This window comes from Peromyscus eremicus, chromosome 17 (genome assembly GCF_949786415.1).
Source record: "Peromyscus eremicus chromosome 17, PerEre_H2_v1, whole genome shotgun sequence".
Classification (NCBI taxonomy): Eukaryota; Metazoa; Chordata; class Mammalia; order Rodentia; family Cricetidae; genus Peromyscus; species Peromyscus eremicus.
Window position 1 is genome coordinate 15,555,345 of NC_081433.1, and position 25,930 is coordinate 15,581,274.

A 25,930-nucleotide genomic window follows, 5' to 3' on the forward strand; every position below is an offset into this window, starting at 1 on the left:
ACTCCACACACTCTGTCATGCACACGGAAGGAGACCTGGACCAGAGGGCTACTGAAGGGTCGCACGTGTCCTAAGATCCCGGCATGACCTCTGTAAGGGGCTTCCTTTAGTCTCGTATCCGCATGAATGACTGGCTGTAGACGCATGACCTACAGTCTCCAGTCCTGCCTCTAGCGACTATGGATCTCTGTGGGAATCAGGACAAAGGCCGCAAGAAGAAGGGAGAGGAGGAGTGAGGGAGAGCAAGCAAGCCCCAAAGAGCACAGGGGTGCAGACATGAATAAGGGCTCTACTGTGGCTGGGATGGTTGGTTAAAGTTTGGTTGCTTTTTTTGTTTGTTTGTTTTTGATTTTGACTTCGACCTCATTTGTAAGAAACTCACATGATCATTCTGGAACGGGAACACTGGAAACTGGGTGTGAAATCAGTCTAGCACCATCGCCCCATATCCTCGTGTGTCCGTCTCCCACACCTGCACACAACACGTGCCACTTGTAACAACCTCCCCTGCCCCACTTCCCGGTGAAGGGACTGCTCTTCCCAGAATGACATGACACAGGTGCACACATGCAGGTCTCCCCTTCACTCAGTCCACACTGATTTTACTGTGACCTCTGAAGCTGTATGGATAAACTGGATATATATATATTTTTTATGTTGTCTCTCAATTTCAGTATTTAATCATCTTCCAGCAGAAAATCATTATCCTGAGAGTGCATTCGGGGTTCCTTGTGTTTAGAAATTTGAAAAGTGAGGCAAGGAGCCCCCCAGATTTGCTGTAGGGCTCAAAGGGAGCCAGGGCCCCATCTCAAAGTTCTCTGCTGGGGAAGGGCCTGTGGCTGTCTGAGGATTGCACCAGCATGTTCAATGGAGAGGAGGTTTTCTAAATCGTCAAGCACTTCTATAATAGTCTGTGTTCAAAGTGTAAACTGTACAGTAATCAGCCTTGTGTATATGAAAACAATAAATACTATGCAAACCAATAGAAACACGTTAGCAGTATGTACAAAGCCCTCAACAGCTCAGCTCCCGAGGAGGACTTCTCCAGGCTGTGGGAGGAGCTCAAGGCTGTCTTTCACTGAAAGAGGAAGGGAGTAGGGCTGTGAATGTACCTGCCAGTTCCTAGGTCAGACCACCCTGAGGTCTCCCAGAGCCAACTTGGTGCTTGAAGTGCAGGTGGCCGCAGGCTGGAGGTCCTGGCACAGACACTGGGCTCAAGCTCCGACCACCGGCCCAGCGCAAGGAGAGCCGGAGCAGGATAGAACTGCTGACCAGGAGGCTGAGGACAGACCCTCTTCTATCTAGACTCAGGGCCAGGCCAGGAAGGGACCCCTCAACTGGCTGGTCTTGCCTTGCAAGGAGCCCTCAGGGAAGAGCCTTAACGTCACACTAGAGTCTCCTGCAGAGGGAGGCCCGAATCAGCACAATCCGGCTCCGCCTTGCCCGGGCGGCGCCCCCTAGGGCCAGGAAAGAGACTGGCAGGCTCTTCTCGCTCTCCAGGAGCCACTGGTGGACGGCGCGGTCACCTTCCTCGCCTGCCGCTCTTCGGAGGGGGAGGGGGGGTGGGTGTCGTCAGGACACAATAAAAAACCTTCCAAGTAGCACAGACGCCCCTCCATGCCCGTGCCCCCACGCCCTGGAAGCTCGCCCCGGGGCTCCAGCCGGCGTGCGCTCCAGCCCCGGGCGGGTGTAGGGAATGGGGGCGGGGGATGCTGTAGTCCGCGGGCGCGGCTGGCTTTCCTCCAAGGGGCGGCCCCGGGAGGGCTGGGCGGGCGAGGACGGGCGCGGGGTCGCCCCGCCTCGCCCCGCACCCTCTCTGTTCCAGGCCGCCGCCCCAGTAGCGGCTCTTAGCGCCCCGCGCGGCCCGGCTCCGCTTTGGCACCCTCCGCTCAGTCTGGCTTGGCTGCTTGGCACGCTGCCCCCCGCCCTCGGCGGCATGGCTGCGCGCTCCCGTTGCTAGTAGGAGCTGTTTAGGAGGAGTTTGGGGTCTCCACTTGATGCCTAGAGAATGCTGCAGTCTGCACCTTAGACGCTTTTTAGAAGTTTTGAAATGACCTTGATTTTTTTTTTAATTGTTATGACAAATGAACTATGTCTTGGCTCTCTCACATGCTCTGTTACTGAGAGAGACCACCCTCCCTACTCTGATGTATAGACCGTTCTCCCTACACCAGCTAAACAAATGTCAAATTAATAAAGAAACTGACTCATGACACAGGTCTCCATCTCTCCTTCTTGGCTCCGTTTTGAGAGTTTGAGGTGCTGGGGCAGGGCTGTAGCCTGGTTTGGAGTGTGATGGAGTCTGGTGGGTGGCATCAGGAGACACTTCTCTCTGCCCCTAAAATGAGTCCACCAATGCCCAGCTCCTGGAAAGCCCCTTAATCAATACCACCCTCCCTAGAAGCCCCCAGAAAGAACTGACAACCCCGCTATCGAGAGACCAGAAGAGGTGGGGGCGGTACTGACCCTACAAACCAGAGAACCTACCTGTCCAGGCAGGCAGGAGACATTCACCAAGGGGAGCTGCCAGACTCTGCCTTAGCTAGAGAGAGGAAGTGATCCCTGCTCCGAAGTAGTTTCCAACACTGAGCAAAGCTGAGCTCCACACTGGTGGGTGTTCCCCTTGTCACATGGAGAATAAACAGTGTTCCTTCCTGAGGTTACCGGACAACACACCCTTATCGCCCCCAGCGTTAAATAAGAGTTGAATCATTTGCAGCAAATGTCCGTCCTAATTTCTCATATTAGGGGGTGACCAAATCTTTGTCCTCCAAATCTCTGGTGCACGTCAGTCTCACTCCAGCCCAAGCTCTCAGTCAGACACTGGAAGGCCAGCAAACACTCGGCTCCTGCACTTGTTGGTTGGGTGGCTTGTCTGGGAATCTGGACTAGCTGGCGCATGGCCTGGGGCAAACCTAACTAACGGAAACCATTAAGAACTTTTCCCTGAGGGCTGAAGTCCAGGCAGCTGAGGAGTGTGGTCATCCAGACAGACAAAGATGGGCAGGTGAGAGCGGACATTAACCAAAAATTAAGAAAAACTGGAGAGAGACTGTTTCAATAGTTGCTGAGCGCTAAAATCAGTTGAAGGCACACTGTAAAGAGGTAATTTTAAAAAGGGACTTGAACACATTATGGTTGATGACTTAGCGGCTAAAATCACTCTGACAGGCAGAGCCCCCATTCCTGACCGGGTAAGAAGGAACTTCCGTGAAGAATAAGAACATCACTTGCTCAGTGGGCCAGGCTTCAGGGGTGAACTAGAATGTGGTGTTCTGTGGGTTTGGTTCTGAAAGTAAAGCTGGTCATAAATTAGAAATCAATTTCCCAAAATAAAGTCCTTCTTTTTGTACAATGGTTAAAAAACAAACAAACAAAAACCCACTTTTTCTCGGGCTGAAGAGATGGGTGTCAAGAAACCTGTCTTTGGTTCCTAGCACCCACGTTGGGGGGCTCACAACTGTCTTTAACTCCAGCCCCAGGGGATTCAACATCCTTTTCTGGACTCCTCAGGTGGACCCGGATGGACGCGCACACACACACACACACACACAATCTTAAAAAAAAAAAAACAAAAAAACAAAAAAAACTCTTTCTCATGATTTTTAAAATCCAAACTTGCAGAAAGAACACTTCCCCTTTATAAAATTCCTTTCTCTTCCCTCACTCAAATCACCAGCGCCATAGATAGCGTTGCTGACATCACAGTCAAATTGCACTTGGCAGATCAGCCTTCCCCACCTCAGCCCTCTGCTCAAAGAAGGCTAACTAAGAAAAGACGCCCATCTCTCACCTGTGAAAACACAGACCCCCAAACAGCAAGAGTGACTTCCCCAAAGCCCAAGTGGCTGGATCAGGAAGAGCTCATCAGGACACTCAAATCTTGTCCCTGTCATTTCACACTTTGGGAGAGTGACTTCAGGAAAGATTGCTGAATCTAGAGAATAACCTAGAAGGTGAGCCCTCATTCTTCTGTGCCTCAGTTTCCCTGTCATCAAATGAGAGATCGCCCCCATAAGAACCAGCAGATTGACAAAAAAAAAAAAAAAAAAAAAAAAAAAAAATCCATCAGAAACGAAGCACACGGTGCTCTTACATTCAGTTTAAGTCCCAAACCTCAGCCCAACTGCCCTGCTTAGGACCCTGCCTCAGGAACACTGGGTCTCTCACGTGAGAAACTTCACCCAGGGCACCAGCCAGCCAGAAGACTGAAGAGGCCAAGGCAGACTGGCAGAAACAGGAACATTTGCACAGCCACCCCTCTACAGCCTCAGGAATGCCCCCTCACACCCACACCCCTGTAACTCTAGGATCTGCTACATGGCCCACTCCCCAAGCCATTCTGTGAGAAGTTTCCCACCCCAGGTCCTCAGGTCCGATAGATTTGCATTACCCCTGAGCAGATCCTGCTCAGCCCCCACCGCCACCCCCACTTACCCTGTCCTGGAGGAGGAATCATACAGGGGCAGCTTGGGACGGTGACCTCTGAGCCAGTCCTCCGCTCCCTCAAGGGAGCAAGCAAATAAAGACTTCGGCAGGAGGAGCCTACCTCCAGACACCCACCTTTTCCTAGATACTGGACTTGGGTAAGCGAGTGGAGCCTCTGACCATGCACACACAGGGCGTCTAGAGCTAATTCTTTCACACATGCACACGACCACACACACACACACACACACACACACACACACACACACACACACGGACGGGCTGATTTACAGTCAATCTTTCAAAGTGCAATTTGTCTAGGAGAAGCCAATGTGAGGCCCATGTGGGCTCCAACCAATGGCCGCACAGCGCTCCCAGCTCAGCCAGTCTCAGGTCTGTATTCTAATGGGCCATTTCTTTATCAAGGAAATGTCCCTTCTCTGAACTTAAAACTTCTGATGGAGGGCCCCCAGACTCAGAGGCAGAGAAATCGGGTGCTCTGAATATGGGGAGCACCCCTCCTTAGACCCAGCTGGTGGAGGGGGAAAGCGGAAGGCCTCCCACCTTCTCTGGACACCTGACTTCCGTGCCCCATCTCTGAGGAAGGGCCGAGCCAGAGGGGCAGTGAGAGGCTGGGGTGGGATGGGGGGACTCTGATCCTCCAAACCTGCCCTGAGATTCTGGACCACCATCTGAAGCGTTCGGGCTTTAAGGGCTCCTCGCCCTCCTGCTCGCGGGCCTGGAGACCATGGAGTCCAACCTGCAGGGGACATTCCTCCTGAACAACACACAGCTGGCCCAGTTCTCGGAAATGAAGGCTCCCATGTGCCAGTACTCGGTGCAGAACTCCTTCTACAAGCTCAGTCCTCCGGGACTCGGCCCCCAGCTGGCCGCTGGGACGCCCCACGGGATCACTGACATCCTGAGCAGGCCGGTAGCCACTCCAAACCCCAGCCTCCTCTCCGGCTACCCCCACGTGGCAGGCTTCGGTGGACTCGGCTCCCAGGGGGTCTACTATGGCCCCCAAGTGGGGAGTTTTTCCAAGGCTGGGAATGAGTACCCCACCCGGACCCGGAACTGCTGGGCGGACACAGGCCAGGACTGGCGAGGCGGCGCTCGGCCATGCAGCAACGGTGAGTACAGACAGGGCCTTCACCCCGACCCCAGCCCGTTCCAGGGAGGAGGCAGGAGGCAGGGGTCTTCCACAGGTTGGGCTGCACTGTGTTCTACCTTACCACAGCCGCCATTACACAGCCCAGCCCCGACACTTGGTCTCTTCCCTCAGCTCACAGCGGAACTGAATTCCACCCTCTCCCACTCTTATCCCACGTCCACCTGCTAGCACAGGTGTCTGAACCCCACCTTACCCACTGCCAGGTCAGTTACCCTTCAGGGGACTTTGGGGTGTTCCAGGCCCCACCAACACAGCCCAGCCCACCCTGTGCAGCATCCAGCTGGGCCTCTCAGTTTTCTTCTGCCCAGGGTCATACAACCCCTTCACACAAAGCACGCAAATGCTACCCCGATGAAGAAAAACGTCCTGCACTATCATATCCTAAAGAGCCCAGTTTTGCATGGCACCGTTCCAAGACCCACTGAGGTCCCATCCAGAAGCCGAGACCCATTTACCCACCTTCCTGCTCCGGGTTCATGTCAGCATCGGCTGCGACAACAGCCCAGCCTTCAGGGACAACAGAGCGAAGTTGACCTTGGCCCTGACTGCTGGCTCCCCCCCCCCCCCTTATCCCAGCCATCCCTCAGACTCAGGTTTCTGAGATCTGGAGTAGAAGGGGTGGATATTATGCCAGTCGGGGATGCAGGAAGTGCCAGGGGCATGTGCTAGTGAGACACACTGGGAGAGGGTGGCAGTGACTTCTAGGGCTTATTGTGGGGCCACCAGAACTCTGGGTGGGATAAACATGTGGCGGGGACAGAGGCAAAGCCCTTTCTGCTTCTCTTTAATCTCTAGCTCCCCTACTGCAGAAGGAACCAATGATGGAAATCCCCAACTCTTGCCCCCCATGTGCCTGGATGACCGCCACCTCCCTCAGACCTCATCTCTTGGAAGCTTTTGTACAATCTAGTTTGGAGTACTATAAGCCCAAACTATTTCTCCCACACCTCTACCCTACACTCCTCCATCCCGTCCTACTCCTCAATCTGGAATGCATGCACACCTCAGAAATTAGCCAGGAAAGCCAGTGGCCAGTTTAACACATGAGGAGAGAGAACTGGAGATGTCAGTGTTTAGGGCAGTGGTTCTCAACATGTGGGTCGCGACCCCTTCGGGCTCCACTGGCCTTTCACAGGGGTCACATATCAGACATCCTGCATATCAGATATTTACGTTATGATTCATAACAGTAGCAAAATTATGAAGTAGCAACGAAATAATTTTATGGTTGGGGGGGGCTCACCACAACGTGAGGAACTGTATTAAAGGGTCCCAGCCTTAGGAAGGTTGGGAACCACTGTCTTAGGAGGCCTTTCCTCTTTGCTGAAGTCCCCAGCCTCTAATGAGGGCATGGGACACAAGCTGCTGGACTGCACTGACTAAGAGCAAGCATATGGGTACTCTGCTTGCTTCGAGCCTCAAGCTCCTTGGTGAGCAGTCAGTCCTGCCTGAGTTTGGGGTCTCCAGCCTCTCCAGATGACTGGCACTCCCACACCAGGCTGTATAATAGATTCCAAGAGGTTTAAGGGAGGGTGGGCTGCCAGGCTGGCTGCCAGGCAATGCGACACACAGAGGAATGGCATCATGGAGCCTGAAGCGTTCCCCTTCAAGCTTTTGCAACAGATCTGGGAGGCCAGGGACTCAAAGAAAGGAAGTGGAAAGGAATTCACAGGCCCCGGGGGTCTGATTGCAGGTGGAAGGTACCCACGCCTGTTTTGGTGAAAGAAAGGGCATTCTTGTCTTGGTATCTTGGCTCAGAAAAGAAATTCCCATGTGTCCCCTGGGAAAGGCAGCATCAGTGAATTATGGGAAAACTAGAAGGGAAGGCACAAGGCCCGGTTCGAAGTCCTCGCTGTCCCAAGTAACTATAATCTGGTGCAGCTGCCCTCTTGGGGCCCTGTCCACCCAGGTGTGGTAGAGATCACAGTAACTATTATAGGGATGCCAGAAGTGTTGCTCAGCTGGCAGGTGTCACCACGTTCCTACGACTCAGGGGCTTCTGGGTAGAACACATCCCGGTGGAAGACCCAGGACAGGCACCCCATCAGGTCTCGGCTCACCCTGCTAACCTTCTTCTCCTTCCCCCTGCCAGCCCCAGACCCCCTGAGTGACACCATCCACAAGAAAAAGCACACTCGCCCTACCTTCACGGGCCACCAGATCTTTGCTCTGGAGAAAACCTTTGAACAGACCAAGTACTTGGCTGGCCCGGAAAGGGCGAGGCTAGCATACTCCCTGGGCATGACGGAGTCCCAGGTCAAGGTGAGTCTGTGCAGGAGAAGGTATCCACCTGGCAGCCGGGCTTCTGCCCGGGCAGGAGGCTTGCCTCCCCTTCTTACCGTAGAGATTATAGTGATTACTAATAGCCCCCCAAATGACAGCTGTCTGCCCAGCCATCCGAGAGCCTGTAAGCAGTACCTCCATTAAGACTCACCCTGTCTTGAGGTCACTGTTACGGTCCGTTTTGCAAATAAAGGGACAGGGACAGTTAATCAAGCCTGGTGCCTACGGTCTTCCAGCTGTCAAGTGCAGAGCTAGACTTGAACTAAGTTCTGCGAGACACTGACCAATTTTTAAAAGGAAGATAATACACCCTCTGTTTCCACCCAGTGCAGAGGAGGGTGGCAGAGATCAGTCACGGGCTTCCGCACACCTCACGAGCCAGCCACAGCCTCCCTGCTGCCCACCTCCTCAGGCTCCCGGGACAAGCGTTCCTTTTGCCCCACTAGTCCGTCCACACTTTGGATGGGGACACAGAAGAAGGAAGCCGTGAGGGCTGCCGGGACATGAAGAAGTGTGAACAGATTAGGGAGGTTCTGGGGGGGGGCAAAGTGGGACCTACCTCAGCAGATTGTCACAGCCGCGATAGAAGGCTGTGGAGTGGAGGCGGAAGGGGCTGACAGCGGCTCCTGCCTCACATTTGGTTGCCTCCTTAGGGCTCCACAGTCTCCAACCATCTCAAGTAACATACTTAGTGGTCCTGTCGTTTGTCTAGGTGGGAGGGGGGGGGAGGGGACAATTATTCAGAAGCTTCCTGGGGATCTATAAAGCCAAAAGAAGGGCAACTTTATTCATTCATTTCGTTCTGTTTTGCTTGCCGGAGGTTGAGATGGAGGACCAGGGCATGCTAGGCCCCCGGCTCTATCATCACACGGCCCTGGATTCCAGGGAGGAACTCTAGTCAATGGCATTTCAGGGGCGTCGGCTCAGATGCCCAGACAGCGTAAGGAGGACGCTGCAGCTCAGGGAGGGTTGCCCCCAGAGGAAAGGGCTGCGGCACGCTTATTTTTATGTTATTATTTTATTTTATTTACTGTCCCCATCCGAGTTATGCAAATGTCAGGCTGCTGCACGGTGCAGAGGTGCACGGTCCGTGCATGACTCCGGGGCAGCGAGGGGACCTCCCGGTGGAGCCCGCTCCCGCCGCACCCCGGTCGCTCTTTGCAGGTGTGGTTCCAGAACCGCCGTACCAAGTGGAGGAAGAAGAGCGCCTTGGAGCCCTCGTCCTCCACGCCCCGGGCCCCGGGCGGGGCGGGCGGGGACCGCGCGGCCTCGGAGAACGAGGACGATGAGTACAACAAGCCGCTGGACCCGGACTCGGACGACGAGAAGATCCGCCTGCTGTTGCGCAAGCACCGGGCCGCCTTCTCGGTGCTCAGCCTGGGCGCGCACAGCGTCTGACCCCGGGCCCGCCGCGCAGGCTGGCCTTCCCCTCCCCTTCCCGCGCAGCTAGCTGAGGGCTGGGGGCAGAGAAGAGGAGCGCCGGGGGAGGGGGAGGAAAAGAGGAAGGAAAGAGAAAGAGGAGGAGGAGGAGGAGGATGAAGCGAGAGGGAAGGAAGGGAAGGAGGAGAGGGATGATGGTGAGCGCATCAAGGGAGGAGATGGCACATCTCTCTGCCATGTCTCCCCTCTGGGCCCCTTGCCTGGTCGGTCCTGGGAGAAAGTGAGCAGGCTTTTTGCTGCAGGGAACCTGGCTGTGGGGCTCTCCAGATGGCGTTGCTTTCCCCCTAGGGAACAGCCGGTTAGGGAGTCAACAGGTACTGCGCCCAGTCAGCGGCTGTGACTGCAGAGCCGAAGATGGAGCCTGGGATCCAGGTGTGCTTCCTTCCGAGTGCTCCCACTTGTGGGGGCAGGAGGAAACCCACCTCTGTGAGGGGAGTGGGTTCTGAAAACAGAGACTCTCCTAAAGCTGAGTTTCAGAACCCTGGTGGCTTCCCACTGCACTTTACTCTGAATGTAGATCCCTCTGGAACAAGGAAGACATTGACTGGAAATGGGAAGTGGGGGAAAGAAGCAGATGAGAAAACCCTAAGGTTTCGTTGTCCCTGGGAGACACCCATCAAGGCATTCCTGGGTACCCAAGGACATCAGCGCTTGGGGACACCTTAGCAGGAAGGAGAAAAGGGCTCCGAAAGCCACACTCCTCCAACAGGGGCACCAGATGGGGAGAACCCCAGGCAGGACGAGGGGCTGAGGACTGTTGGGTACCTACTGCATCTCCTTCCCTGGACCATCCTGCAGTCTCTGGCCCTGTACCGGCCCTGCCTTCTGCTCTGGGTATTATTGCGCTCCTGGCAGGGAGAGGGTGGGCTGACCATAGAGGAGCGCAGCCCAAAGGAATCAAGGTGTACCCATCCTCACTGGCTTTTAAAACAAAACTAGAATAAAGCTGAAAAATCGCAGAAACCTCCCCGCGGCTCCTGCGCTTCTATGAAGGGAATAATGGCAGTGTTCTCTCATTGTCATGAAATTATCGTTGGGTTGGAGAAACGCCTCAGCTCTTAAAATCATCTGCTGCTCTTCCTGAGGACCGGTGTTGGGTTCCCAGTTACAGGCAGCTCACAACTGCCCTGTTAACTCCAGCGCTAGGTGATTCGACGCCCTCTTCTGGCCTCCTCAGGTACTGCATGCATGCTCACACAATTAAAAATAAAAATAAATCTTTTGTAAAATAAATAAATAAATCTAAGAAAGAAAACCTGGTTTACATAACAAACTGAAGCCGTCAGCCATAGGTCCAATTGTTATCTTCAGTCACAAAAAGGACTTCTAACAGGTTCTGGGTTTAAGCAAACAAACCCCAAAAGTTTCTGGAGACTCATATTCTGTGTATCTCCTTTTCTTCGGCATCACAGATGCTTCAGAGTAAAGGGAAGGGAATAGGCCTGTGCCCAGCACAGCCACAGCACTTTCCCTAACAGGCACCTCAGGCACTGATAGGTGAGCGCGGGTTTTTGGGGCACAGTTCTCAAATGTGTCATTCATATTAGAAGGGCCTGGGTCATGCACCCAGTGAAGGGTTCAGATTAGGGGTTCAAGAACACTGAAGTGGCCTGCTATGTTGAGTAAATAACTTTATTATTAAGAGCGTTATTAATGCCACAAAAAGACAGCATAGTGAGAGCTGAGTGGAGTTTGGGCCCATGAGGCTAAGTGCAGGTCCTGTCTAGATTTCAGGAGATGGGGATCCCATGAGAGGGTTTCTCAACCTGTAGGTCACTACCCCTTGGGGGTCAAATGACCCTTTCACCTAAGGGGTCACCTAAGGTGAAGGGATGGGGATCTCATGAGAGTGTTTCTCAACCTGTAGGTCACTACCCCTTGGGGGTCAAATGACCTTTCACAGGGGTCACCTAAGACCATTGGACAACACAGATATTGACATTTACATTATAATTCATAACAGTAGCAAACTTACACTTATGAAGGAGCAACAAAAATAATTTTATGGTTGGGGGTCGCCACAGCATGAGGAATTGTATTAAAGGGTCGCAGTATCAGGAAGGTTGGGAACCACGGTCCCATGCCACATAATTGATAAGTATCCCACAGTGTTTCCTGGCAGACAGATTGTCTCTGATTCCTGGGAGCAGTGGGTAGAGGGAGGTTCAGCCCTTTAGGTGATGGGTGCTCATCACACCTACCACCTGTAGCCCTGACAGCTGAGGCATATAATCGTCCTTAAGGGGAAGGGGGGCTTGTAGATGCAAAGACAGCTATGGCAAGGTGCCAGCCACATCTTTTACTGCACCCATGAGGGTAAAGAGAGGGGAAGGCCTGAGTAGTCTCAGCTCCAACCTAACACTCAGCAGGCCAGGAGAGGATAGGTCGCTGCTGATGTCACCTTCAGAATGATCATACCCTGACAGCAACGGTCAAAAAGAAGGGACAAATAGTGAGCTCCCACTTCCGGAACCCGGCCCCATGCTCAGGCCATCCTCGGGTTTGATCTTGGAACTTCAGCACCCTCCCAAGCGGCACAGGACAGAGAGGCCAGTGGACTGAGCTCTGCCATTCTCTGCATCCTTGGGTGGACTGTTCAACCTCTGGGACTCAGTTTACTCATCTGTAAGCGGAATAATAATTATGCATACTGTGTAGGGTTGAGTAAGATGAGAATCATGAGCCTGGCATGGCAGAGCAGGTCTTTAATCCCATCGCTCAAGAGGAAGAGGCCTCTGAGGTCAAAGCCAGCCTGGTTTACATAACAATTCCAGGCTAGCCAAGACTCAATTAAAAAGAGGGGCAAAAATGAATTTAAAAAATTCTTAATTAAAAAAAGGAAAAAAAGATAATTATAAAGAAAAAAATAAAATAAAAACATCCCTGGTGGTTGGGGGAAAAAAAAGATGGGCAAATACACTGGCTTCCACTTCAGGAAGATAGCGAGACCCTATTTCGGGCTAAAAACAAAAATAAGTAAATTAAAAATAAAACCAGAAAAGGAAAGAAATAAAATAATGAGTGTACCTGGCAGACACCAACAGGAAATAGCCGTTCTCAACCATTGACAGACACTTTTGGAAACAGCCTTGCTTCCCCTGCTTGTGTCTCTTACAACATTGGTGGGTTGAAATTTGACTCCCTGGGTGACAGGACTAAGGAGTGAAGCCTTTGCGGGGTGACTGCCCAGGAGCGCTCCACCCTCATGCGTGAGATTGGTGACCCTCCTTCTGCCTCTTCTTTGAAGTGAGGACCTAGCTCGAGTTACCATCTTAGAAGCAGAAATGAGTCACTGAACCCGGTGGCACCTTGATTTTTAGATTTCTAGTCTCCAGCTCCGAGAGTCACCCAGGCTCAGGCACTGGGGTATGAAGGACACAGCGCTGAGTGTGGCTGACCACCTTGGCAAGTGGTAACCGGAGCCTTGTGACCAAGTCAGTTCATTTCTCTATAAGGCTGGTGCCCAGGCTGTAGAATGAGGCTGGAAGTCCCATCCTGTGACATGATGGGATCCAGGGAACTGTGCTCCGAGCCCAGAAGGCGTTAGTACTATACACCCTACTCTTCCTCTTCCAGTTCACACCAGTGGTCAAGGCTGGAACACATGGACAGTCACAGCTACTGGCTCCTCTATGTGTTCAAACCCCCTCCATGGGTTGGCTGCTGCCTGGGGGTCATGGAAGTCTGCCTGGGGGCCAGGTTCACATCACCAAAAACTCTCTTGGAACTCTGGACTATAGCATCAACTGCAGCTTGCAGGTGTACATTCTTGGATGCAGTGTTTTTACTGAACCTGTAAGTGGTCGCTGGCCGGAGAGCATGATCCAGTAAGAACCCCACCCCTTACCATTTCCCCACTCAACACCGGGAGTCCACAGTGTCACCTCACCTGCCTGGTCACCGCAGAATTCTGTGGCTGTGCACGCTGCTCTAGGCTTCACTCAGTACCAGCGGGATGCCACGGGGGTTCTTGCTTGTCCCCTGAAATGCCATGGTCTAGGGTGCAAAAAAAAGACCCCAGCACTACCTGCAAAGGGCTATTGCAAGGGCTATGTTCCCTTCAGCCGGTGTGGGAAACTGAGTCACCGTGGGCTCCCACAAGCCAGCCGCCTTCCAGCTGCGGCAGGTGGCTGGCATTGCTGTCCTCCAGATGAAGAGGCAGAGACATGGGCTGGCACACTCTGGGCACATGAGTTCATCCTGCTGTCTGAATGGCACGCTCCTGTCTCACTGTATTACTGGTTCTGGAATAACGTCCAACTCTGCGATGTCTCCTGGGCTGTTTTAGGTGTTTCCCTTATCTCACTTCACGTTCAAAAATCATTAGTGGGGAGGCTAGAAAGATGGCTCAGAGGTTAAGACCACTGACTGCTCTTCCAGAAGACCCGGGTTCAATTCCCAGCACCCATATGGCAGCTCACAACTGTCTGTAACTCCGGTTCCGGGGGACTGGACACCCATGTCAAAACACCAATGCATATAAAATAAAAATAAATAATTTAAAAGATCTTTGGGGATAAGTGTCCCATTAGACTCCCTTTATAACTTATTGGTGGTGAGGAACTGGAAAAGTCAGGCAGCTTGCCGGGCATTATCCTGCTCAAACCAGGCTGACTCTGGAGCATCCACTTTTAACTACAATTGAAAAAAAAACAAACACAATGGTAAAGAAGAAGAAGAAGAAGAAGAAGAAGAAGAAGAAGAAGAAGAAGAAGAAGAAGAAATGAAACTTTATATAACAAAAATAGAATAAAATTTTAGAATGTCCTGGTAGCAAACACCCGTAATCCCAGCACTTGAGAGGCCGAGGCAGGGGAGTAGGAGTTGGAGATCAGCCCACATTTTCACTGTCAGTGTTTGCCTTCACCAGATGAGAAATTCAGAAGCAGCTTTTTCTGTAGAGAGCAAGAATAACTGTGTACAAAGTAGAGAAGAAACCGATTACGTGACAACCTTTGTGTAATAAAATTTTGTCTGGATTTTTTAAAAAAAGTAACAGCCTAAGCTATAGGGTGAACATTTGTCTAAAAGAAAACAAATCATAAGTGAAAAACAGCTGAATGAAAATCAGGGCTGGGATACAGCTCAGTGACGGAGGACAGACATGCTCAGCATTCTGGCCTGGGTTCAATCCTCAGCACCAAAGCTAAGTAAATAAAGCAAGATTAAGAGAATAATAACACTAAGACCAGACAGAGGGAGGGCCAATTGAATATACATACACACACACACACACACACACACACACACACACACACACACGCACACACACATGTGTGTGTGTGCGTGTGTATGCATATGTGTGCATGTATGTATATGCTTGTGTGTGTGTGCTGTGTGTGTGTGCTGTGTGTGTTTGTGTGTACAAGACTCCCGTTAGTCACATACATACATACATCATGGATTTAATTCATTCTTCATGGCTGCAGATGAGGCCCAATGCTTGTCTAGCATGCACAAGGCTCTAGGCCCAATGCAGTCCTGAAGGGAAACGTTGATCTTAATTTGTGATTCCTAATGGTTAGCCCTTTTAAGTAGTTTTCAGATATTTGTTAGCTACTTTTCCTCTTTTGAGAAACACCTGTCCATGTCCCTTAAGTTTTAACCGAGTTATTTATTCATTGTCTAGCTATAGAGTTGAGTCCAGATATTAACCCCTTTTGAACGTATAGCTTGAACATACTTTCCCATAGTGAGGAAGAAAAGGAAAACAGCAAGCTTTGATGTTAATTATGATTGACAAGCTTACTAGGAAAATATCCATGTACACAGGAATAAGAAAACAGAATGAGAAACTGTCTCGGACCTGAGACAGGAGAGCTAATGCTGATCTACTGGCTTCCACTCTGTGATCCCGCTGCCTTCCGAAGTGAAATGTTTTCTCTTCTCCCTTGAGAAGGGACCACTGCCAATAGCAGCTTAGGCAGCAAGTCCAGTTTGCTAACGGTAAAACTGTCTTAACTAGAAACCTGCAAATTTCAGCTTCTGTAGAACTTGCTCAGCTCTGGGAAAAAAGTCTTCTTTGGGTCCCAAGATTAAGACAACGCCTAACCCTGTAGGTTATAACCATGATATATTCCTGGTGTTTCCTCAGCACTGGGGAGGAAGGCTGCCTTTTCCCATTGCATACTCCTGGTACATTTGGGCCTGTATTCAGTTCTATTACTCAATGTGTCTGTTTTCGTGTCACTATAACGCTGTTTTAATTACTACAGCTGTGTAGTCCCATTTGAAGTCGGGGAATGTCTGAGGCCCCAGACTTGGTTCATTTTGCTATGCTTTCTTGGCTATTTGACTTAAAAAAAAAAAATGGCTCCATATAAAATTCAGGATTTTTTTACTCAGGTGTAAGGGATACTGGGATTTTGATAGGGAGTATGTATGTCAGCATGCCCGGCTGTGTGTGATTCTCGGGTGGCCTGAGCATCATCGGGCTTGTTTGTTGGTTTTGTTTGTGAGACAGGGTTTCACTATGTAGCCGTGACTAGCCTGGCACTCACTCTGTAGACATGTTAGCGTGGATCTTCTGTCAATTCCTTTGTCTGCTCATCCTTGGCGTTGTGATTTCAGGCATGTGTGACCGCAGTGGACTACACCTCAGGTTTTTGTTTTGTTTTTATAACTTTCTTTTCATTTATTTTTTGTGTCTTTTACACCATGCCTCCTGATCCCACCCATCTCCCTCCTCCCTCCAAATAAGACAAAACTTAAGAGGAAAAAAAAAAGGAAAAGAAAAAGGAAGAAAGGAAAATCTTGTCATGGAAGCTGCAGTGTGATACAGTGAGTCACGCAATAAACACCTTATCCATAGATTTCTTTCTTTTTTCTTCCTTTTTGGGGGGGGGTTTGATTTTTCAAGACAGGGTTTTTCTGTGTAGCTTCGGTGCCTTTCCTGGATCTCTGTAGACCAGGCTGTCCTCGAACTCACAGAGATCCGCCTGCCTCTGCCTCCCGAGTGCTGGGATTAAAGGCGTGCGCCACCACTGCCCGGCATGCAGGTGTTCATCGCAAAGAATCATTGGTCTGGTTCAGGCCCCTGGTCTCTGCTGCACCATCGATGCTGGGCTCTCCATGGGACTCTTCCTGGACATCCTGTTGCAGCCCTAGGTCCATAGGACTGCCCTCCCCCCTCCCATTCCCCCCTCCCGGCCCACCTTGTACTCCAACAGATCACAGATGCGGTGGATGTTGGGGTGAGTCAACATACAACCCTGTCTCTGAGCCTAGGTAGCTGCAGGATTGGTCAGTTGGCCAGCTCTCCCCTGTCTTCACCACCAGGGTGGGCTCTCCTGCAATTCCCTGGCTAGTTCACCCCTTGTAGCAATGAGCAAGGGGAGGGGCCCATTCTCCCGCTTTCCCATCCTCAGGGGTGGCTCTCCCACACCTACACCTTCAGGGCCAGCTCTACTGTGTTGCCCATGGGAGGTGTAGGGGCCACTTTCCTGAGTGCTGCAGCTGATGAGGGGCAGGGACAGCTCTTCCACTTGCCTCAGGCATTGATGGGAGTTTGGGGGAGAAACCCGCATCTCTCCCCCACCCATGCTGCCATATGATAGATGAGTAATGGGGACAGTTCTCCCTTGCTCACAACATTGGGGCTGGCTTACACACATCTCCGCCAACAGGGTCAGCTCTACTGTGCTGCCTCGGTGAGGAGCCGGGCCCACTTCCTTGAGTGCTACAGCTTGGTGATGAGGAAGGCGAGCTTGCTCTCTGTCACAGGCGGTAAGGGGCAAAGGGTAAGGGGGGCATCTCTCCCCCATCCACAGCGCTGGATGGCAGAAGTGGAGACAGCTCTCCCACGCTCACAGCTGCGGGGCTGGCTCAGCCACACCTCCGCCAACAGGGTTGTACATACGCCAGGGTTGTATATACGTCAGGGTTGTATATACGTCAGGGTTGTACATACGTCAGGGTTGTACATACGCCGGGGGTTTTAATGCCAATTAAAGAGCCTGCAGCGCGGTGGAGGGCTCCAGGGTCCCCTCATAAGTGTGAAGCCAGAGCTGACAGGACTGAGTCCGTCCCTCGACTGTAACGAGACTATCAACTCCAAAGCTGCAAAGGACAAGACAGAACCAGGTCAGAGACCACGGGTCAATATGCTCCAGGGCACTTGTACAGCGCCCGCCATTTTGCTTGGTTTCGTGCCTTCCTGGTAAACCACAGACTCTCTGGATAGAACAGGGACATCCCAGCCAGAGATGTCCATCTGAACTCACCAGATGCCCAAGGACCCTAGGACCCTTTGGAGGTGGGGAGCAACACACTGACATGTGCCCGCTAGCCAGTACCCCAAGCTTCCACTGTTCGTCTGTCCCTACACCCTTCTTCACAGATTGAATTCTGTAGCTGTACCCGGGTGACAAATTCCCAAAGGACAGGCGAAAAGCAGCAAAAGAGTCTGTTACTCTTCTTGAGGGAGGGTGGAGACAGTGATCCTCCATTGTGACTTGAAGAGAGGGTCCAACTTCGGAAAACCCCCACTGGCTCCTTGGCCTCAAAGTTTTCCTTTCTTTAAAAAGATTTTTTTGAGTTTCTGTGTATGGGTGTTTCGCCTGCATGGAAGTCTGTGTGCCACATGTGTGCCTGGCGCCCGAGGAGGCCAGAAGACGGGGTCGGACCCCTGGAACTGGAGGTACAGATGGCAGTTGGATGGCCAGGTAGGTTCTGGGAATCAAATTCAGGCCCTGTAGAGGAGCAGCCAGTGCTCTTACACACTGAGCCATGGTGCCGGCTCTTTCTCTCTTCCTTGAGACATTGTTTTCTCAGAATCTGCTACATTTTTGAGACTGCATTCTGGAAAAGAGCTTCATGGGGGTTGCAGTCCTTGCACTGGCGTTGGCTGGTTGGAGGGTGAGCACAGCATGTGTGGGAAAGCCTGTGCTGCAGCTGGGAGGGAGCAGAAGATGCTTGAGGGACCCCAACAGTGGCAGCGGGCACATCTGGAAGCATCTGGGATGCAACAGCCCTACCTACCCCTGCACCTTCCTCTTAGTATGTTTTTACAATTCACAGTGACACAGTCAACCTACGAAGAGGAAAGCTTACTTTGGCTTGCCGTTTTGGAGGTCTGGGCCCATGGTTACTTGCTGTCTTAGTTATGGTTACTATTGCTATGATGAAACACCTTGACCAAAGCAACTCGGGGAAGAAATGGTTTATTTGGCTTCCATATCCTGAATCACAGTCCACTAAGGAAAGCCAAGGAAGGAACTCAAATGGGGCAGGAACCCAGAGGCAGGAGCTTAAGCAGAGGCCATGGAGGATGTTGCTTACTGGCTTGCTCCTCATGGCTTGCTCAGCCTGCTTTCTTATAGAACCCGGGCCACCAGGTGCCCAAGGGTGGCCCCATAATGGGTCCTTTGCCCCGTCAATCACTAATTAAGAAAATGTCCCACAGGTTTGCCTACATTTGGATCTCATGAAGGCGTTTTCTCAGCTGAGGCTCCTTCTTTGCCAATGTCTCTAGCTTGTGTCGAGCTGACATAAAACCGGCCAGCCCACTTGGCTCCGTTGCTTTGAGTCTGAGGTGAGGCAGGTGTAGAGAACAAATGACTGAGCAAAGCTGCTCCATCGTGAGGGCCAAGAAGCCGAGAGAGAGAGAGAGAGAGAGAGAGAGAGAGAGAGAGAGAGAGAGAGAGAGAAGGAGAGGGGAGGAGAGGGGAGGAGAGGGGAGGAGAGGGGGAGGAGAGGGGGAGGAGAGGGGGAGGAGAGGGGGAGGAGAGGGGGAGGAGAGGGGGAGGAGAGGGGGAGGAGAGGGGGAGGAGAGGGGGAGGAGAGGGGGAGGAGAGGGGGAGGAGAGGGGGAGGAGAGGGGGAGGAGAGGGGGAGGAGAGGGGGAGGAGAGGGGGAGGAGAGGGGAGGAGAGGGGAGGAGAGGGGAGGAGAGGGGAGAGGGGAGAGGGGAGGAGAGAGAGACAGACAGAGACAGAGACCATCATCCTTCAAGAGTGTACCTGCTGTGGGATGTTCTGTATGGCAAATATGTTGCTCTGATTGGTCAATAAATAAAACACTGATTGGCCATTGGCTAGGCAGGAAGTATAGGCGGGACGAGGAGGAGAATAAAGCTGGGAAGTGGAAGGCTGAGTCAGAGAGACACTGCCAGCCGCCACGATGAGAAACAGCATGTGAAGATGCCGGTAAGCCATGAGCCATGTGGCAAGGTATAGATTAATAGAAATGGATTAATTTAAGCTGTAAGAACAGTTAGCAAGAAGCCTGCCACGGCCATACAGTTTGTAACCAATATAAGTCTCTGTGTTTACTTGGTCAGGTCTGAGCGGCTGTGGGACTGGCAGGTGAGAGAGATTTGTCCTGACTGTGGGCCAGGCAGGAAAACTCTAGCTACATGTACCCCAAATGACCTAAAATGTAGACCCCGCTCTTTAAAAGTTTTTACCACCTCCCAATGGAAATAAAGCTGTTAACACATGGACTTTGAAGGGCGCATTCCCAGATCCCAGCTCCTCTCTATGACATGCCATGCATGAGCTGTTCCATGAGGTCAACAACGTCACACAACTGTCACTGCTTTGCACTACCCTGTGACGCCACCTACTGGCCAGGACTCCTCGCTCCGACACTCCTTTGCCAGATGCCCCACAGAGATTCTAGCCTTCCATCTGGACCCTTCCCATAGTCCCTCACTCTGCAGGACAATGAACCAAGGCCATACTGCATTTAACCATGCCTCCCGCCCAGGTACAAGGGCCCACATACCTGGAGAGAAGAACAGGTCAGCCCCTAGATACACTTGTAATCTATTGGGGAGGGTTTCTTATAAAAACCATTCCATGGGGGCAGAACACAGGCAGCTTCCATTCCTTAACCAGCAATTCCTCGGCTTGCCCTGGTCCGAGGAGGAAGCACACCATTGGAAATAGCAGACCTGTTCCTTCCACACAGCCGTTTGCAGGCTTGGTCTCCATGGTCAGCGCAGAAAACTGTACAGAGTCCTCACGGGGCCTCTCCCAGCAGGAAACAAGCACCATTAATCTCGCTAACGCGAGGGTGGTACATTCACCCGTCCAAACAAGAGAGTTAGTGTGTGTCAACAGGAAGCCCGTGTTTACCTCCAGCTCTTACACCTTCCCTTCACTACAGAAAGTCCAGGGTGAACTGGGCCAGATGCCAGATCAATCAGAAAAAAAAAAAAAAAATACAGACGCCAGCCTGGGTGTGGTTAAGAATGGCAATACTAGGCACGGGGGGTAGGGGGGTGGGGGGGTGGGACAGAAGTCCTAGCTCCGGATAAGGTGAGAAGCTACCAGCCACAACCAGTCCACACAGACTAACAAGGTATCCAGGACTGATGTACACACCTAGGGCTGTAACAGGCAGTGTGTAGCTGCTGAGGAGGACGTTGACAAAGGACGTGCTGTTTATTGGGCACCTACAGTGTGCCAAGCATTAGATAGGCTGACATACAACCTCCAAGAATCCTACACAGCACGATTCTCCAATAATGAAGAGAGTTCAGAAAATGCAATGGGTCAGCCTCAGGCCACATATACAGAGAGGATAGATATGAACCCAGGTCCAACTCCAAAGATAATTCTTCCTTCCCCTACAATCTCTGTCTCCCCCGGCCCCCCGCCCCCCACGCCCCACACACTTCATACAAAGAAAAATGACCCCACACTTGTGAGGTCAAGTGTAGAAAAAAAAAAAAAGCCCTTCTGGGTCATTGCCCACTCCCCTCACACCCCAGGAATGCCTGGAGGTGGGAGGGTCAGGGAGAGGCTGGGAGAGGGAGGGTGCTGGGTTGTATGCATGCCAGTGTGCCCAGGGAAAAGAAACCCAACAGGCTGATACGATCTCTTGTTTCCAGAGCAAAGCACCAATTAAACACAAGGCAGATGTGAGCAAATAAAGCTGCGGCATCCAGAGAGAAAATCAATACTAGATTGTATGCCCTAGCCCAATCATATAACAATTAATACAGAGCAGGTGGGGCTGAGGGCAGCCACCAGAATGCAGAGAACACTGGACTCGCCCCTCAGCAGCCTCACTTCTCCTATAGCACCCTCCCGTGCAGGGCTCGTGCCCTGGCCCTGCCAGAAAGGATCTGGAGTCTGACTCTGAAAAAGCTTCCTGAGGTTTGGTGGAGTTCCCGAGTGAAAGTGACTCTGGTCATATGGGGAATAAGATGGACGTACCTAGAGGAGGCAAGGGAGTGGAAGACATTTTGGGGAGAGGGCACCCACCAAGAAGCAACAACAACCCAGGTTATGCAGGCAGGCTGATAATAGTCTATTTCTTCCAGGAAATAATGAAGACCTTGCCCTAGCCAAAGCAATAGGAAATCCGACCCAAACAGAGAAATGGGAAAAGAAGTATTTGCTCTCTAGAAGTGATGCTGGTGCTCCCGGAGGGCATCTGTGGTTTATGTAACTCAGAAAGTACAATTAGGCAATTACTGCATCATTTTCAAGTGGGGTGACTACAGGTGAGTCAAGGTTAGAGGCACCGGGCAGTGAGGGCGGTGTGGCTACCCAGAACATCCCACAGAAGGGCTCCAGGCCCATTGCTCGGGGAACAGGGATAAGGCAGCGTGACACAGCTCTCTGCCAAGGCAGTTTACCAAGTCCCCTGCCTCAGGGAGAAAGCTCTGGCACTGTCAGAAAGAAAGTCAAAAGTGCTGAAATCCTAGAGAAGGGAAACCAGGCTATGTGTGCAAACCTAGTTAAAGTCGACCCAGAGCTGATCCACAAACGAAAGTGGAGGGGAGGGGCAAACAGGGAACCAAAAGGTTACTGCTTCCGCTTGTCTCTGTAGAAAGCCTGGACCTGGTCTCTTCCTGTACCCCAAATATTCCAACATGGAAATCCCAGAGGAAGGCGTCCTGCGTGGGAGTTCCATGGGCCAAGGACTGTTGCATGCCAAGGAAAAAACAAAATTTGTTAGCCGAATATTTTTTAGACATTTTGCAAGATGCACGGCCTCCCTGACAATTTTTAATGTACTAACTGCCTGGTCCAGTGAGCTGATTAATTGGCGCCAGAGCGATCAATAAAAAACAGAAAATTAAAACAATTTTAAAGTGATTAAGTAGTTTAACACCTGTCTCCCGTCACGTCAGCGCAGGAAGAAAAATAAAGCAGGTGTCGAAGGGGCCTCCTGAAGCAAGAGAAAACAGCTCCTGTCTCAGAAATGACAAATCACAGCTGGCGGATCAATCTGCTGCAGCAGGGCCCAGTACGGCATCGTGCACAAGGAGCAGGGCCAAGCAGGAGGGCTCATGCCTCCAGTCGCCACCTGCTGCTTATTAAGAAGAGCCAGATGCTTGTCTAGGCCCTGGGATAGGATGCAGATCTTGGGCAGCCTGAGGACATCTTCCACTGAAACTCATGGGACCAAGTGGGAAGGCCCTAGCTACGGTCCCCTCAGTACTACATCGGTGATCCAAGAAGTGGTTCAAGGGTGCTTCAGACTTGGTTGCAGACCCATGGTGTCAAGGGAAATAGCACATGGTCACAGCTATCCCTAGGATAACCAGACCCTCTTTTCTGGAAGCATGTCTCTCTTCCCTTCCTACCAAGGGAGATCCCCAATCTCTGCTATTCCCTTGGTCTTCTGTTGTCTCCTGGCTTCAACAGGTGGTGAGGTCCTGGTGGGTGATGCCCAAATGTCCTTTGCGATGCCAATCTTTGTTCCGGCTTCTCTCCCCTCGCCTCTACTTCAGCTAGAGCAGAAGCTTCTGAGCAAGGCACTCCTTTCCCACAGCTTTTGACCTCACAGGAAGTCATCTTGGAACAGAGGAAACTCTGAAATGATTCTTCGCTCCTGTCTCCACCAAACTCCTCCTAGAATGGAATAGAACTGGGCAGGAGAAGTGAGGTGAATCAGTAAAGGTTAGTTGTCTGCTCCATCTTGAGAGTGGTCTTGAGCTGGGTGTGGTGGCACACACCTGTGATCTTACACTTAGGAGTCTGGGTGGGAGTGTAACAGGTTCAAGACCAACTTAGGCTACAAAGCAAGATTTACTGTTGCATATATATATATATATATGGCTTGAATTTTGCACATGAAACTCGTAAGTCACCCATGCTCTAGAAAGCTCTATTCATGTCCCCCTTTGGCTTCCTGAGCATGGTGCACCGCCCAATGACATTGGGACTGGAGCTCGGGCACAGGCCTGGCGTTTTTTAGAAGAGGAGCCAGTCTCCCTGACCAACCTCCTGCATCCAGAGACAGAAACCACACACCCAAAAAGAACTGTGCTAATTCTCGCTGTTCATCCTTCAAGGTCCCCTGATGGCAGCACACCACCCCAGACTGGACCAGGAGAGGAAGCTCCAACAGCTAGTTACTGTAAAGCCTGCAGCAGGTAGAGGACACCAGAGACCACCCGTGGATTTCATTTTTCCCCAAGATAGGGTCTCACCGTGTATTCCATGCAGGCCTAGAACTCACTATGTAGATTAAGCTAGCCTTCAATTCAGAGATCCACGTGCTTCTGCCTCCAGAGTGCGGGAATTAAAGGTGTATATACTGGCTTGTGGACTTCTTCTCAGCCTCCTGCCATGTCTCTGCCCACCACACTGGGTACTGACAGAAGGTCAAGGGCCTCCAGCTGTTTCTAAAAATGATTGTGTGTGTGTGTGTGTGTGTGTGTGTGTGTGTGTGTGTGTGTGTGTCCAATGAAGCCAGAAAAGGATGCCAGGTCCCCTAGAACTGGAATTAAAGGCAGCTGTAAGCTGTTTTTGAGTGCTGGGAACATAACTGAGTTCCCTGAACAGCAAGTGCTCTTAACCACTGAGCCACCTCCCCAGCTGTTCTGATAAAGTGACCATCCAACTTGATTTTCCTTTCCATAACATCCCCCTGGGTAAGGACTCTGGCTAAGCAGCTCCATAGAGCAACTGATCTGCAGCCAGGCTTAATGTGTCAAACACTTCACACTGTACAGCAAACCTTTGTGCCAATGAAAAGCCCACAAAAGAAAGACTTCCAATCTGTAGCTGTTGACTCACTTTTATAATCAACATCCATCGTCTCCAGGCATTCCCTGACCTGGATGTGGCTTTGGTAATACGGCCAGACAGCTAAAGGTCCTATAGTTTGTTTCTAGTCCATTTTAAGTATCTGCTTCAACAGGTGTTTGATCCAGGGTCCACTTGACCCTGGGAAAGGTTCCTTAGTATGTGCCCCAGGAACCTACCTGCCCAGGCCCCTCAGTGCCATCCAGAGGCAGTCAAGCAGGGCACTGCACCGCTCAGAAGCCAACCCAAGTTCTTGACTCTGCTGGCCTGCTATTGCTCCCAACAGAGTAAGACACTGACTGAGATAAAGTTTCCCTGGGCCCAAGTTCCAAACTCTGCTGTTTTGTTTCTGTTAAAATGCAATTGTTTTTCTCCAGAGTGTGCAGTGACTGCTCCGCGTCAGGAAGATGTATGAAAATCTCCACTTCAATTCAGCATCCCTTTTCTCCCAGACAAACATGGTCGGATTTTAATAAATCAAAGAGCTACAGTGTTTAATAAAAATTTATTGACTTACAAGTGATTATTTATCAAAAGACCATTAATAGCAGGTACTGAAATGATGTGTTACTGGGTGGTGCTGGGAAACTAATAGGAAATCAATGCTGCTGGCCGGACTGAATGCATATGAGAAGCCCACCTCCCCCCCAACAGCGAGCAAAATTTCACCAGCAAAATACACCAGACGCTAGCCCTGGTGCAGTGAAAAGTTCCTCCTTTTTATTTATTGTTTACAAATGAAATAATCAATACTTTTAATCTAGAGCAAAATTTATTAACTTTCCCATCGGAGAGAGACATATTGACTGGGGGGAGAGGGGAGTGAGTGCCATGAAAGATGGATGGCTAGATGGTCATCTCTTAGCCTGTCCAAGAGTCTGTGTGCAGGAGTTGGGATATCCCAGGCCACACAGGATGGTGTACCTGGAGAAACTGAGTCTGGTAACTAAGATGTACAAGCAGGTGGATGCTACCTGCAGCAACATGGTAGCATCTTTCAAACATCGGGGGCCAGCAGTACACACCAACCCAGACAGTAGGAATTTGGTCAATTCTAGAAGGAAGCCGCAGGGTTTATAGGCCCAGATTGCCACAAGGAATTGGTTAGTGCCCACTGACAAGCCTTTCAGCATCTAAAAGCCCCTTGCTGCTGTCCTGGCCACCATCTCTCACACATCAAGGTTTCTTTCATCTCTGAAGAGTACCAACAGAGAAAGGTGCTGATGGAAAACAGCTCCCATCAAGCTTTGCTCATGGGGGCCTGGCCAGCCTGACATCCTTCTACTGAGCTTCCTAGTATCTGGGGAATTTTACTAGCCTAACTAGAAAGCTCTTTTAACTAGCTGGTAAAAAGTCATTTCTGAGTGGAAATTGTGTATGATCCACAGTCCCAGCTACCCAGCAGGTCTGGGGACAGCACAAATCCCCAAGGACAAGGGCAGTGGTTAGCTTCCCAAGCTGGGTTTGCAGGGAGGAGCCAATAGCTCAAAATGGACCCACACAATTTGAGGGCTCAGAGCTCACCCGTGAGCAATGGGCTTTTAATGGAACTGGAACAAGAGCTCAGTCAATAAAGCACTTGCACTGCAAGCATGAAGACCTGAGTTTGAGCTCCCA

General features: G+C 51.3%; 1 protein-coding gene and 1 long non-coding RNA gene across 2 annotated transcripts; both read left to right on the forward strand.

Moving 5' to 3' along the window:
• Positions 1-5,176: 5,176 nt before the first annotated feature.
• Nkx6-3 (NK6 homeobox 3) lies at positions 5,177-9,283 on the forward strand. Its single transcript, XM_059245073.1, has 3 exons — positions 5,177-5,561; positions 7,695-7,864; positions 9,050-9,283. The coding sequence occupies exons 1-3, from the start codon at positions 5,177-5,179 to the stop codon at positions 9,281-9,283; spliced, it is 789 nt and encodes a 262-aa protein (XP_059101056.1).
• Positions 9,284-19,883: 10,600 nt separating this feature from the next.
• Positions 19,884-24,802, forward strand: LOC131894577 (uncharacterized). Its single transcript, XR_009374954.1, has 5 exons — positions 19,884-20,064; positions 21,595-21,777; positions 22,416-23,182; positions 23,578-23,658; positions 24,691-24,802. It is a non-coding gene; the product is annotated as an uncharacterized LOC131894577 (long non-coding RNA).
• Positions 24,803-25,930: the final 1,128 nt, after the last annotated feature.